This window comes from Oryx dammah, unplaced genomic scaffold (genome assembly GCF_014754425.2).
Source record: "Oryx dammah isolate SB20612 unplaced genomic scaffold, SCBI_Odam_1.1 HiC_scaffold_9, whole genome shotgun sequence".
Taxonomy (NCBI): domain Eukaryota; kingdom Metazoa; phylum Chordata; class Mammalia; order Artiodactyla; family Bovidae; genus Oryx; species Oryx dammah.
Window position 1 is genome coordinate 52,643,008 of NW_024070193.1, and position 13,670 is coordinate 52,656,677.

At 39.7% G+C, this 13,670-nt stretch overlaps 1 protein-coding gene and 1 pseudogene across 1 annotated transcript in view; one reads left to right on the plus strand and one right to left on the minus strand.

Moving 5' to 3' along the window:
• Positions 1 to 13,670, minus strand: part of FBXL2 (F-box and leucine rich repeat protein 2) — an 86,903-nt gene that overhangs the window by 36,284 nt on the left and 36,949 nt on the right. Inside the window, exons 3-4 of the mRNA XM_040246308.1 lie at positions 1,448 to 1,502; positions 1,051 to 1,125 (exon numbers count right to left, since the gene is read on the minus strand). Coding sequence (XP_040102242.1) covers positions 1,051 to 1,125; positions 1,448 to 1,502 — 130 coding nt within the window. The remainder of the gene's footprint in view (positions 1 to 1,050; positions 1,126 to 1,447; positions 1,503 to 13,670) is intronic.
• On the plus strand, positions 11,343 to 11,758 carry LOC120868437 (annotated as a pseudogene).

Consider the following 13,670-nt stretch of genomic DNA (forward strand, 5'->3'; position numbering starts at 1 on the left):
TCTCATTTGATCTGGTTTACCATTCTTTTTTTATTAATAGTTTATTAATAGCTTCTTTATTAGTTTAACTGGCAGATATAATCAAAGGACTCAGAAGAAAAGTGACATTATATTACTAACCGTTTGCCAGGTTGAATCTTTAACCCAGGGAGCTTTGCATATTTTTTTACATTCCATATTTGGTTAATTTGACACAAATTAGAACTCCCAATTCTAGAAAGGCTCAACTGTATTCAGATTAAGCAGGAAAATATCTAATTGCTATTGCCTAAGAATTCACAAGCACTGTGCTCTCAAGTGGGGGAATAAGCAGTATTGAACAGGGTTGTTCTTTAATCGCTTAGTCGCTAAGTCATGTCCAACTCTTTCGTGACCCCATGGACTATAGCCCACCGGGCTGGCTCCGCTGTCCATGTGATTTTCCAAGCATGAATACTGGAGTGGGGTGCCATTTCCTTCTCCAGGTGGTTTACCATTCTTAAATGAAGACATTTACATATTTCCAGGTAAATACACCAGGATCCTGGAATTATAAAGGCTCTGAAGATTACTTCCCTTCCTTACTTTGTAAATAATAAAACCAAGGCACTGAGAGAGTACATGCCTTAGGTGGCTGAGCTGGAGGGACGTCTCTATCTCCAGCCTCCCTCCTGGGCTCGTGCCTCTGCCATTTCTCCATTCCCAGTGCTGAATCAGAATTCTCAGCGGAGTTCTCAGGTCAATAAATACTTGTCAAGAGTCTCCTAAGACTAAAGCACTGAACCAAGTTTTAACGATACAGGGGTGAGGCTTTGGAAAGCTGAGTGGTAAAGCTCAGACTGTAAACATGAATAAGGGGTAAAGTAAAATTCTATCACTGATAAAGCAAAGAGTAAAGCACAAGCAGAATTTTGGTCTTGAAGTATGCAAATACCTCCCAGGTGTTTTTCTTCTCTATCCCACCTTGGCGGCGTAATAGTAAATCTAAACGCAGTAAATTAAAGGGCAGGAAAGAGTGAGCAGTTGATTTATCTTTTAAAAAAATCTTTAGTCTAAAGCAGGTTAACTTACCTCTACATCTGTTTGAAAGTTGAAAAGGTCTATTCTTTGCCAGTTGCTTCCATCCAGGGCTAAGATGTTCCAAGCCTGGGAGGTTGGGAGGGATTAGAGTGAAAAAGATAAATTTATTGAGATTGTTAAAAAGTCTTGATTCAACTTTTCTATTTCCAAACATTTATTCTTGATAGATATTAAGTCAATAATCAAATGTGGAATTATGATAATACTGTTATGTTAAATATAAAAGATATTTTAATTTTTAACTGTTTACTTGAGTGAAAACTCATCCCCATTCTAACAATACTTGATTATTTTTTACAATTTATTTCTTTTTTACTTATTTCTTTTAATTGGAGGCTAATTACTTTACATGATTATTTCTTGGTTACCAACCTGGTTAACATCCTACCTTGGAAATCTGTGCACATCGGCACAAGGTTACTATATCCAAGAAGGAAAATATTCTAGGAAGAAAGGGGGAAAAGCACAAAAGTGAGATGGTATTAACATTTTAGAATATCTATAGTTGAAAGATAAAATCTAGTGTGCCATCTGCATATTAATAACTTTTTCAAGATTTCTCAATTCATAATACACAAGAGCACTGTAATTTTCCCTCACTACTGTGAAATATTAAATGTTTGCACATTCCCATGTTGTTCTAGAAACATTACACAAATTCCCTTAAACTAGAACTCATTAAACTTTTATTTCTCTTGTTCTAAATCACAGACATGGGACAGTAGATCATAACTTGTTCTATTCAAAGACCAATCTCACCTGCCACACACTGAGCCTAGTGAGAGCAAGCCCCTAACACAAGTGCAAACTCCCTTTTTGGTAGGAGACACACCAAACGGGTTCAGGTGCCTGAGGCTCAAACAGTATGGCCAAGAAAAGCTCCACGATAAAACCCACTTGCTTTTATGTATTTGTCACAGGGCAGAAAAATGGAGCTCATTACCTGGAAAGGTCTATAAATGACCAGTTTTTCCTGAGCAAAAGCCAAGAAGCTATAGAAGATAGGAAAGACAGGGAAAAAGAAAAGAAGAGAGAAGTAACCTAAAACCTAGTGGACACTGTCAGCGTGGCAGGGTTGGAGAGAGCGCCGGACATTCTGGCAGCAGAGCTGAGTTGCTGACGACAGCGCAGTATAATAGTTGCATGTGCCTCAGCGCTCAGCAGTAACAGCTGAAAACAAAAAAGCAGCTTTCCTGGGAGAGGAAGAGTGAATGGCGATGCAGTCAGGTACAATAGGGTCTCAACCCCCACAGCACCGGAAGTTAAGTGGGACAGTCTGTGCCTGTGTGTGTGTGGAATGGGGAGGAAAGAGAGATGGCAAACAGCCACCTGTAAAGTTCTTTAAAACTCTTCAAAGGTAACAATCAGCAGTGAGTTGAAAATCCACAGGCTTGGGGAAGACAGTAGGTCCACAGACCACCAGAGCATTGGCCTACAATAAAGCGCCCACGAGCAGCACCACAGGGCTTGTGATGGTGCAGATACTGTTCTACTATGCAGACCCCTGTCACTTTCCAGGGAAAAGCAAAGGAGAGAAGCATAAGGGCTGCGTTAATCTTAAAAGACTCAATGCAACTTTGTACATAGGAAAATGCTGGTCGGGAAAGATGTGTACCAAATACACACACACATATAATAAACATACTTCAGGGTGTCTGTACACCTAGAATACATTGCTTCCATGGTGGCATGTCTTGCCCCACCAACTCAAATGTCTGTGTTCTCTGCCCTGTGACCATTCCCCAATGACCACAACTGATCATGAGCTCACTGAAAGGCCAAGACCAGAGAGAGAGGCATGGGAATGCTACACGTGGGTCATGTTTCACAGCAGCACCCGTTCTAGACTACAAGCTGAAGGCAGAAAGGGGTTAGCTAACTTTCCCTTGAAAACATTCCTCAACAATGTGCCACCGTGGAGACCACACACTCTACCACCTCTCGGTTATAACAACAACACTGATAACCGTGTGCTTGAAAATTATATGCTAGCCGCTGTTTACGTTAGTCATTTAATTGTCACAACAATGCTATGAGGTGCTATTATGCTCTCCCAAGGCCACACAGATAGAAAGAGCAGAGCCAGAATTTGAACCCACGGAGTGCAGCTTGACAGCCCATGGCCGTGATGCTACACAAAGATACAGCCACTGTTCCCGCAGGATTAGGCTGGATGCTCTTCAACTGCACAGCAGATGAGGCAGCCTGAGCTGAACAAGCATGCTGTATGGAAACTGCACTAAAGCTAGACTCACACTAACTCACACGTTCAGACGCAAGTGAGAGCCAACAGTGGGAATACAAGTTTACGCTCTTATCTTGTGCTCACTGCCCAGCGCTGCAGCTGCTGATGGAGAAGCACACGGCCTTCACTCTTTATCCTAACCTCCCCACACCACCATCACATGTAGCTGCATTTGCACACGCAGGCATGCTACCACTCCCAACTGTCCAGGAAGCCAAATTCCTGAATCACGTTTCAATGAAGAAAATGAATGCCCTGAATGACAGAGCCTGGGACATTGGCAACAGAAGCAGAGTTAGCTCAAGGGGTAAGAGTTTTAAAGAAGAGGTTAAATACTCAATTTGCATCAAACTTCAAAACCTAACATTTTCCATTTTTTAAATGAAAGCTTGGGCATGCTTCCAAGAAAAGACAGTTCCTATCAACTTAAATACAGAAAGTAACTATGAACAATTTCAAAACTTTTTTTTTTGGAAATTGCTTCCTACCTCAAATGTGATAACCACCCTTTGTTAGAAGAGCCCTGAAAGGACAACTTGGTTACAAATAAATACACACAGGGGTATACAGGAGTGGATGTGTTTCTGCTCCACTGGTCTGTCGGCCTGTGGCAGTAAGACTGTTTTAATTATGAACCTTAAAGATCTTGATGTCTAGTAACTTCAGTCCTTCAACTTTGTTTTTTTCATCAAGATTATGTTGGTTATTCTTGGCTACTCTCAGTTTTTGAATTTCTGCTTGTGTTTTAGAATCAGCATATCAAATTTCACAAAAAAAATTTATAAAATTTTACTGGGATTATGCTGGATTTATAGACACTCTGGGGTCTATAAAATTTTACAGTGGTTAAGTCTTCCAACCCACAAACATGATATACTCCATTATTTATTTAGGACTTCTTTACTATCTCATAGTAATTTTTGTATTTCTCCACATAGATGCTGTTCAGTTTTAGATTTGCTCTCTCCTCCCAGCTATTTGATGTTGTTACTATTAAAATGGAATTTTTAAAATGTCATTTTCTAATTGTTGCTAGTATATAGTTAATTTTCATATACTACTTGCATATAGCAACATTTCCAAATTCATTTATATATTCTAAGGATTTTCTACAAACAAAACCAATACACTTGAGAACAATGAAAATTTTCTTTCTTCCTTTTCAATGATCATACTTTTATCCTTTTTCCTGCCTTACCGGAGTGGCTGTGAATGTCTCTAGTACCTACAGTGGTCATGAAAGACATCTTTTTCTCAGTCCCATCTCAGAAAAAGCTGTCATTCTTTAATCATTCATTCAGTTCAGTCGCTCAGCCGCGTCCGACTCTTTGCGAGCCCATGAATTCGCAGCACGCCAGGCCTCCCTGTCCATCACCAGCTCCTGGAGTTCACGCAGACTCATAATCATTCATTACTAGACGATTATTACTACAGGGCTTCCCCTTGCCTTTTCAGTTTTCTAAAGTTACTCTGCTATGCCCTATAAAATATGTTTTGCACATGTATAAAATACATGGTTTTAACAGCATTTCTTTAACATATGCTTATTTCCTCTTTTAAAAATTTATTAAATACAAGAGCAGAGTTCCCATGTATTATTGCCATCTTGAGAAAGAAACGTGCACAGATACAGTTTCCCCTACTATTAACATCCTGCATTAGTGTGGTAACAATATAATTAATGAATTTATATGGATATATTGTCATTAACTAAAGTCCACAGTTTATGACAAAGTTCACTATCTGTATCGTACAGTCCTATGGCTTTTGACAAATGCGTGATGAAATATATCCACCACTATAGTATCATATGGATTTCCCTGGTGGCTCAGATGGTAAAGTGTCTGCCTACAGCGAGAGACCCGGGTTCAATCCCTGGGTTGGGAAGATCCCCTGGAGAAGGAAATGGCAATCGACTCCAGTATATTGCCTGGAAAATCCCATGGACAGAGGAGCCTGGAAGGCTACAGTCCATGCGGTCGCAAAGAGTCTGACACGACTGAGCGACTTCACTTTATAGTATCATATAGAAGAATTTACCCCCTAAAAATCACCTCTGCTTGTCCCGTTAATCCCACCTATCTTCCTCATGAATCTTTGGCAACCACTGGCCTTTTCCAGATTGTCATATAACTGGAGTCACACAGTCTGTAACTGTTCAGATTAGCTTTCTTCATCATACATATGTCTCTGTATCTTTTAGTCAGACAACAGCTAATCACTTTTTATTCCTGAATAATATTCCACTGTATGGCTGTGTCATTGTTTCAGTTCAGTCGCTCAGTTGTGTCCGACTCTTTGCGACCCCATGAATCGCAGTATGCCACGCCTCCGTGTCCATCACCAACTCCTGGAGTTTACTCAAACTCATGTCCATCGAGTCGGTGATGCCATCCAGCCATCTCATCCTCAGTCGTCCCCTTCTCCTCCTGTCCCCAATCCCTCCCAGCATCAGAGTCTTTTCCAATGAGTCAACTCCTCCCATGAGGTGGCCAAAGTACTGGAGTTTCAGCTTTAGCATCATTCCTTCCAAAGAAATCCCAGGGTTGATCTGCTTTAGAATGGACTGGTTGGATCTCCTTGCAGTCCAAGGGACTCAAGAGTCTTCTCCAACACCACAGTTCAAAAGCATCGATTCTTCAGCGCTCAGCTTTCTTCACAGTCCAACTCTCACATCCATACATGACCACAGGAAAAACCACAGCCTTGACCAGACGGACCTTTGTTGGCAAAGTAATATCTCTGCTTTTGAATATGCTATCTAGGTTGGTCATAACTTTCCTTCCAAGGAGTAAGCGTCTTTTAATTTCATGGCTGCAATTACCATCTACAGTGATTTTGGAGCCCCCAAAATAAAGTCTGACACTGTTTCCCCATCTATTTCCCATGAAGTGATGGGACCAGATGCCATGATCTTCGTTTTCTGAATGTTGAGCTTTAAGCCAACTTTTTCACTCTCCTCTTTCGCTTTCATCAAGAGGCTTTTAAGTTCCTCTTCACTTTCTGCCATAAAGGTAGTGTCATCTGTATATCTGAGGTTACTGATACTTCTCCCAGCAATCCTGATTCCAGCTTGTGCTTCTTCCAGCCCAGCGTTTCTCATGATGTACTCTGCATAGAAGTTAAACAAGCAGGGGGACAATATACAGCCTTGACATACTCCTTTTCCTATTTGGAACCAGTCTGTTGGTCCATGTCCAGTTCTAACTGTTGCTTCCTGACCTGCATATAGGTTTCTCAAGAGGCAGGTCAGGTGGTCTGGTATTCCCATCTCTTTCAGAATTTTCCACAGTTTATTGTGATCCACACAGTCAAAGGCTTTGGCATCATCATTACAGCAGAAATAGATGTTTCTCTGGAACTCTCTTGCTTTTTCCATGATCCAACAGATGTTGGCAATTTGATCTCTGGTTCCTCTGCCTTTTCTAAAACCAGCTTGAACACCTGGAAGTTCACGGTTCATGTATTGCTGAAGCCTGGCCTGGAGAATTTTTAGCATTACTTTACTAGCGTGTGAGATGAGTGCAACTGTGCAGTAGTTTGAGCATTCTTTGGCATTGCCTTTCTTTGGGATTGGAATGAAAACTGACCTTTTCCAGTCCTGTGGCCACTGCTGAGTTTTCCAGATTTGCTGGCATATTGAGTGCAGCACTTTCACAGCATCATCTTCCAGGATTTGAAATAGCTCAACTGGAATTCCATCACCTCCACTAGCTCTGTTTGTAGTGATGCTTTCTAAGGCCCACTTGACTTCACATTCCAGGATGTCTGGCTCTAGGTGAGTGATCACACCATCGTGATTATCTTGGTCATGAAGATCTTTTTTGTACAGTTCTTCTGTGTATTCTTGCCACCTCTTCTTAATATCTTCTGCTTCTGTTTATCCAATCATTTATATAAGGACATCCTGGTAGCTTCCAGGTTTGTGATTATGAATAATACACATATAAATATGTGTAACACAGGTGAGTGCTCTCCACTCAGTTGGAGTATAAATGCTGGATATGTAACTTTACGCTTAGCTGTAAGAGACGGCCAAACTGTCTTCCAAAGTTGCTATACTGTTTTGAATCACCAGCAATGAAGGAGAGTTCCTGCTGCTCTGAATCTTGCCAACATCTGACAGGTTTTTAAATTTTACCATTCTATTACATGTACAGCAATATCTCATTTTATTTTCACTTTCAGTTCCTGAATGATATTATGATATTAAGCATCTTTTCATATGCTCATTGCATCTGTTTATTTTCTCTGGTGAGGTGTCTGTTCAGATCTTTTGCCCATTCTTCAAATTGGTTATTTCCTTATGGGATTTTAAGTGCTCTTGGTATATTGTGGACATCAGTCCTTTATTATAGTTTTTGCAAATGTTTTCTCCCAATCTGTGGCTTGCGTTTTCATTCTATTAACAATGTCCTTCTCAGAGAAGTTTTAATAACTTGTCAATTTTGTCTTTCATGGATCATGCTTTTGATATTGTAGCTAGAACTCACTGTCAAACCAAAGGTCACCCACATATTCTCCGATGCTTCCTTCTAGAAGTTTGATAGTTTCAGGTTTTATATTTACTTATGATTCATTTTGAGTTGATTTTTGTGAAAGCTGTAAGGTCTATTATTCCCATGCCACTTGTTGAAAAGAAAGATGTTATTTTCTCCATTAAATTGATTTTTCTCCTTTGTCAAATATCAGTTGACTTTGTGTGGCTCAATTTCTGGGCTCTGTATTCTGTTCCACTGAGCTGTTTATTCTTTCACCAATACCACACTGAACTGATTACTAAAGCTTTAAACTAAGTCTTTGTAGGTCAGTTGTGTTAATCCTCAAACTTTGTTCTTCAGGAGTATATTGGCCTTTCAGAGCCTTTTGCCTCTCTGTATAAACTTTAGAATGGATTTGTCAATACCCACAAAAATAACTCAGTGGTATTTTATCAGAATTGTGTTGATTCTATAGATCAATTTGGGAAGAATCGACATTTTAACAATATTGAGTTTTCTTTTCCGTTAATATGTAACATCTCTTCAATTCTTCAAACCTTTGATTTCTTTCACTGGAGTTTTGGAGTTTTCACCATATAGATCTTTTGACATATAGATCTTTTGACAGATTTATACTCAAGTGTTTCATTTTTTGAGTCTAATGTAAATGGTATTGTTTTCAATTTCAATTTGGAGTTGGTCACTGCTGCTAAACAATATGAGAAATGGCAATAGGAAAATAGTTATCTTTTGCACATTAACCTTGTATCCTGTGATGTTATATAACTGCTTATTAATTACAGGAATATTTTGTCAATTATTGGGAATTTTCTATGTATACAATCATTGTCATTTACAAACAAACCAGCTTTATTTCTTCCTTCCCAATGTATACCTTTTCTTTTCTTATTTAATTATATTAGGTAGGATTTCCAGTAGTACTATGATGAACAGGAATGGTAAGAGGGGACATCATTTTCTGGTTTCTGATGTCAGGTGTAAAGCATCCAGTTTTTTCACCATTAAATATAGTGTTAACTTCAAGGTTGTTGTATAAATATTCTTGAGGAAGTTCCCCTCTATTTTCAGTTTTATGATAGTTTTAATCATGAATGAGTGTTAAAATTTGCCAAATACTTTTTCTGCATCTACTGATACAACCATATGATTTCTTTGTTAGATCATAGATGTGATAGCTTATTTGATTTTTGAATGTTGAAGAATCCTCGCAAGCCTGAAATAAATCCCACTTGGTTATAGTACATAATTCATTTTGTACATTGTTCAATTTGAGTTGCTAATATTTTGGTGAAGACTTCTGCATCTACTCTCATGATAGAAATTGTTCTGCACTTTTCCTTCCTTTTTCAAACATTTTTGTTTATTTTCATCTTCGCTGCGCTGGGTCTTTCTTGCACACGGCTTTTCCAGTTGCGGCGAGTGGGGGCGCTCCCTAGTTGTGATGTGCAGGCTTCTCACTGAGGGGCTTCTCTTGCTGCAGAGCGCAGGGTTTTAGGAGCGCAGGCTCAGTGGCACACAGGCTCAGGTGCCCTGCGGCATGTGGGACCTTTCTGGACCAGGGACTGAACCCGTGTCCCCTGCACTGGCAGGCAGATTCTTAACCACGGGGCCACATGAAGTCCTTCCTGTACTTTTCCTTTCTATAACCTCTTTATCTGGTTTTAGTATAGGCTAATGCCAGCTTCACAGAATGAGTTAGTTAGGAATTATTCTGCTCCCATTTATGACAATGTTGAGAACTGATATCATTTCTTGTGTTCAGCAGTGTTCACCAATGAAACCATTTGGGTCTGACATATTAATTACATGTGTGTAATTATATCTGAAATACTTGAGAGTACATTGCAGACACAATGTTCATTTACCCCTAAGATACTCAAATATTTCCTAAAACAAGGTTATTTTATTTTTCAAAAACACAATAGAGTTAACAAAGCAAGGAAATTAACATGGATACAACACTATAATCTATGGATGGTATTAAAAAACCTGTTAATCGTCCCATTAATGGCCCTAAAAAGAAAATCTTTTTTTTTTCCTGGCCCAGGACCACATACTGCATTTATCTGTCACGTCTCTTCAGTCGCTTCTAATCTGAAACACTTTCTCAGTTTTTATCGTTCATGACTTTGCTATTTCTGAAGCATAAAGGTCTCTGTAGAATGTCCTGCTAATGTTTCCTCATGATCACACTCAGTTACACACTGCTGTGAGGAGTGCCCCAGCAGTGGCTCTGTGCTCTTGGGCACCACATCAGGAGGCATCTGGTGTCCACCTGTCCTGTTACTGGTGATGCCTACTTCGATCATTCGGTCATGATTTCTGCCAGACTGCCCTATTATAAAGTTACCATTTTCCCCTTTGTAATTAATATGTATCTTGTGGGAGATTATTTGAAATTATGAAAATATTTTGTTTCCCAAATGTCATACTTCACATATTTAATTATTTTGAAAACTGGTAAATTAAGGGAAGGAATGTCAAGCGATTATCCTGCCTTTCCTATATAAACTATCAGTTCAGTTCAGTTGCTCAGTCGTGTCCGACTCTGCGACACCATGAATCGCAGCACACCAGGCCTCCCTGTCCATCACCAACTCCCAGAGTTCACTCAGACTCACGTCCATCAAGTCCGTGATGCCATCCAGCCATCTCATCCTCAGTCATCCCCTTCTTCTCCTGCCCCCAATCCCTCCCAGCATCAGAGTCTTTTCCAATGAGTCAGCTCTTGGCATCAGGTGGCCAAAGTACTGGAGCTTCAGCTTTAGCATCATTCCTTCCAAAGAAATCCCAGGGTTGATCTCCCTCAGAATGGACTGGTTGGATCTCCTTGCAGTCCAAGGGACTCTCAAGAGTCTTCTCCAACACCACAGTTTAAAACCATCAATTCTTTGGTGCTCAGCCTTCTTCACAGTCCAACTCTCACATCCATACATGACCACAGGAAAAACCATAGCCTTGACTAGACGGACCTTTGTTGGCAAGGTAATGTCTCTGCTTTTGAATATGCTATCTAGGTTGGTCATAACTTTTCTTCCAAGGAGTAAGCATCTTTTAATTTCATGGCTGCAATCACTAGCACTGTGTAATCAAATAGAAGTGAAGGTAAGTAACACTTTATAAAAGCATTCCAATTAATAAATGAAGAAAAAGAATCAGAGTATCATCATTTTGTAACCCCAATAAGTTCATAATCTAGGCAATAAGCAAACACAAATATAAGCAACTGACAAAAGGAAACCGGAAATTACGTGATTCCTAATCAAAGAACACACTGCCACAGTCTCACATTCACCACATAGCCCAAGGGCTTGAACCTGAATCTGAAAAGTCCTCTGATCCTGCTGTCAATTTCCAAGAAATAAAAATGAAGGAAACATGCTGACATTGCACCATGAGGATGCAACTAGCAAAACCCAGATGGTGCAAACAGCTATATGTCAAATAACCCAAGTTACTCAACAGATAAGATGTATGGAACAGAAAAGAGATGCACAAGAAACCTGTTGATTATCAGACACTTGAAGATTTATTAAATGGGCAAGACTAGCTTTTTCCCAACCCCAGCTCAGTCTGATGGCTTCCACAAAGAAGGGTGACAAGGAAAAAAACAGGGCTGGTCCACCATCTGTGAGGTGGTGGCCAGAGGATACACCATCAATATTCACAAGTGCATCCACGGAATGGGTCTTAAGAAGCATGACCCTCGGTCAAAGAAACCCAGAAATCTGCCATGAAGGAGACAGGGACTCCACATGTGCATGTTGACACCCGGTTCAATAAAGCTCTCTGGGCCAAAGGAATAAGGAATGTCCCACATGGCATGCTCGTGCGGTTGTCCAGAGAACATAATGAAGACGCAGATTCAACAAACAGGCTCTATACACTGGTTACTGTGTTACCTGTCACCACTGTTTAAAACCTAGAGATAGCTACTGTGGATGAGAACTAACTGCCAATTGTCGAACGAAGCTATAGACCCATGGAAGAAAACCAAACAAATAGGCAAGACTAAACCATGATGACCAGGGAGGCACACATGGGCGGCAAATCCACAGAGCAGTGAGGCAGAGTGGCCGCTACAAAAGTCAAGGAAGGGTTACTCCTGGAGAGGGACGTGGTCATGACTCGGATGGGAAACGGACGGGCCTCTCTGGTGACCGAAGAAGTTCTACTTATTGACCGAGGTGATGGCTACCAGGGCCTTTGTCTAATAATTGTGGTCTGTATGGTTCTCTAACTATATATTATAGTTTACAATAAAAAAAATCTTAAGAAAAAATGATACATGAATCAAAGAAGCAATAATGGAAATTGATAAATATTTGAAACTGAACAGTAAACAAACAAAAAACACTAAACTTCAAAACCTATGTAATTCAACAAAAATAGAGCTTTAAGACTACTGCCCACAGAACTTACCTATTATTAGATAAGCGAGCTGAAAATTAATGACCTAAATGTCCAAATTATAGAAGCTAAAGAAAACACAATTAGCCCAAAGAAAGGGAGAAAAGTGGGGGGCGGATATAAAAAGCTAGAAGGGAAATTTGTTTTGAAAACAAAGAAAAAATAGAAAAAAGTACACCAATGTCATCAAAAAAATAAAACAAGTGTTGGTGAGGATGTGGGGAAAAGGGAACCTTTGTACACTATTGGCAGGAATGTAAATTAGTTCAGCCACCTCGGAAAACAATATGAAAGGTTCCTGGAACAATTTTAAATAGCATTACCATATGATCCCGCAATTCCACTTCTGAGTATACGAAATGAAAGCAGGATACTGAAGAGGTGTACACACGCCCATGTTTACCGCAGCATCACTGACTACAGCCCAGACCTGGGAACACCTGAGGGCCTGTCGGCGGACTCACAGCGGAAGACGTGGCCTGCTCACACAGCAGAGCATCACTCAGCCGTGAGAAAGAAGAAAGCCTTGCCATCTGTGACAACACGGTTTCTGAGGACACTGCTAAGATAAGTCAGAGACAGGCAAACACTGTACAGTATCACTTATATGTGGCCCCGAAAGGAAAGCCAGACTCAGAAAGACGCGGCTCGAGTCTGGGGGTGGGGGAACAGAAGAGAGATTGTTTTAAGGGTACAAATTTGCAACTAGTATATAAATAAGTCCTAGAGATCTAATCAACAATATAGTGATTATAGATAACAACACTGTAATAAAACCAAACTTTCTAAGAGACTAGATCTTAATTATTCCCCCAAATAAATGTTAATTACATGATGTGCAGAGGTGCCAGCTAACACTGCAATGACACTCACATTACAATATATGAAGGGACCCCATCAACATGTTGTACAACTTAAACTTATACTTATATACTGAATATATATATATATATTTTACACTGTGACAACCTCTGGAAACACTGGCTTTATCAAGAGCTGTAAAAATGTTCTCATTTAATCCAGTAATTCCATTTCAGGAAGTTATCATAAAGAAATAATTCAACAGAGGAATTTATTTCAGCTTTATCTACAGTTTTAAAAAGCAACCAAAAGGTTAAGTAAATCATTACTTATCAACTTCATGGAATATTAAGCAGCCATTGAAGTGGTGATTATGAAAAGTATTTGGTAATAGGGGAGCGTAACCATTAAATGTTAGGTAGGGAAAAGCTCAGAAGAAAATGCTATGTTTCATGCACTTTCAAATAAGCATAAATACATACATACACGGGCCATGAGAAGGAAATTATAAACTACAAGGTTTCCCAAATATAGTATTGTTTTTGAAAATTTTTTTCCTCTGCCCTGAACGTTCTCACACACAGACATACATATGCCTACACAATATACTTTCATAAGTATACATTCACAGATAATCCACATATACCTAAGAC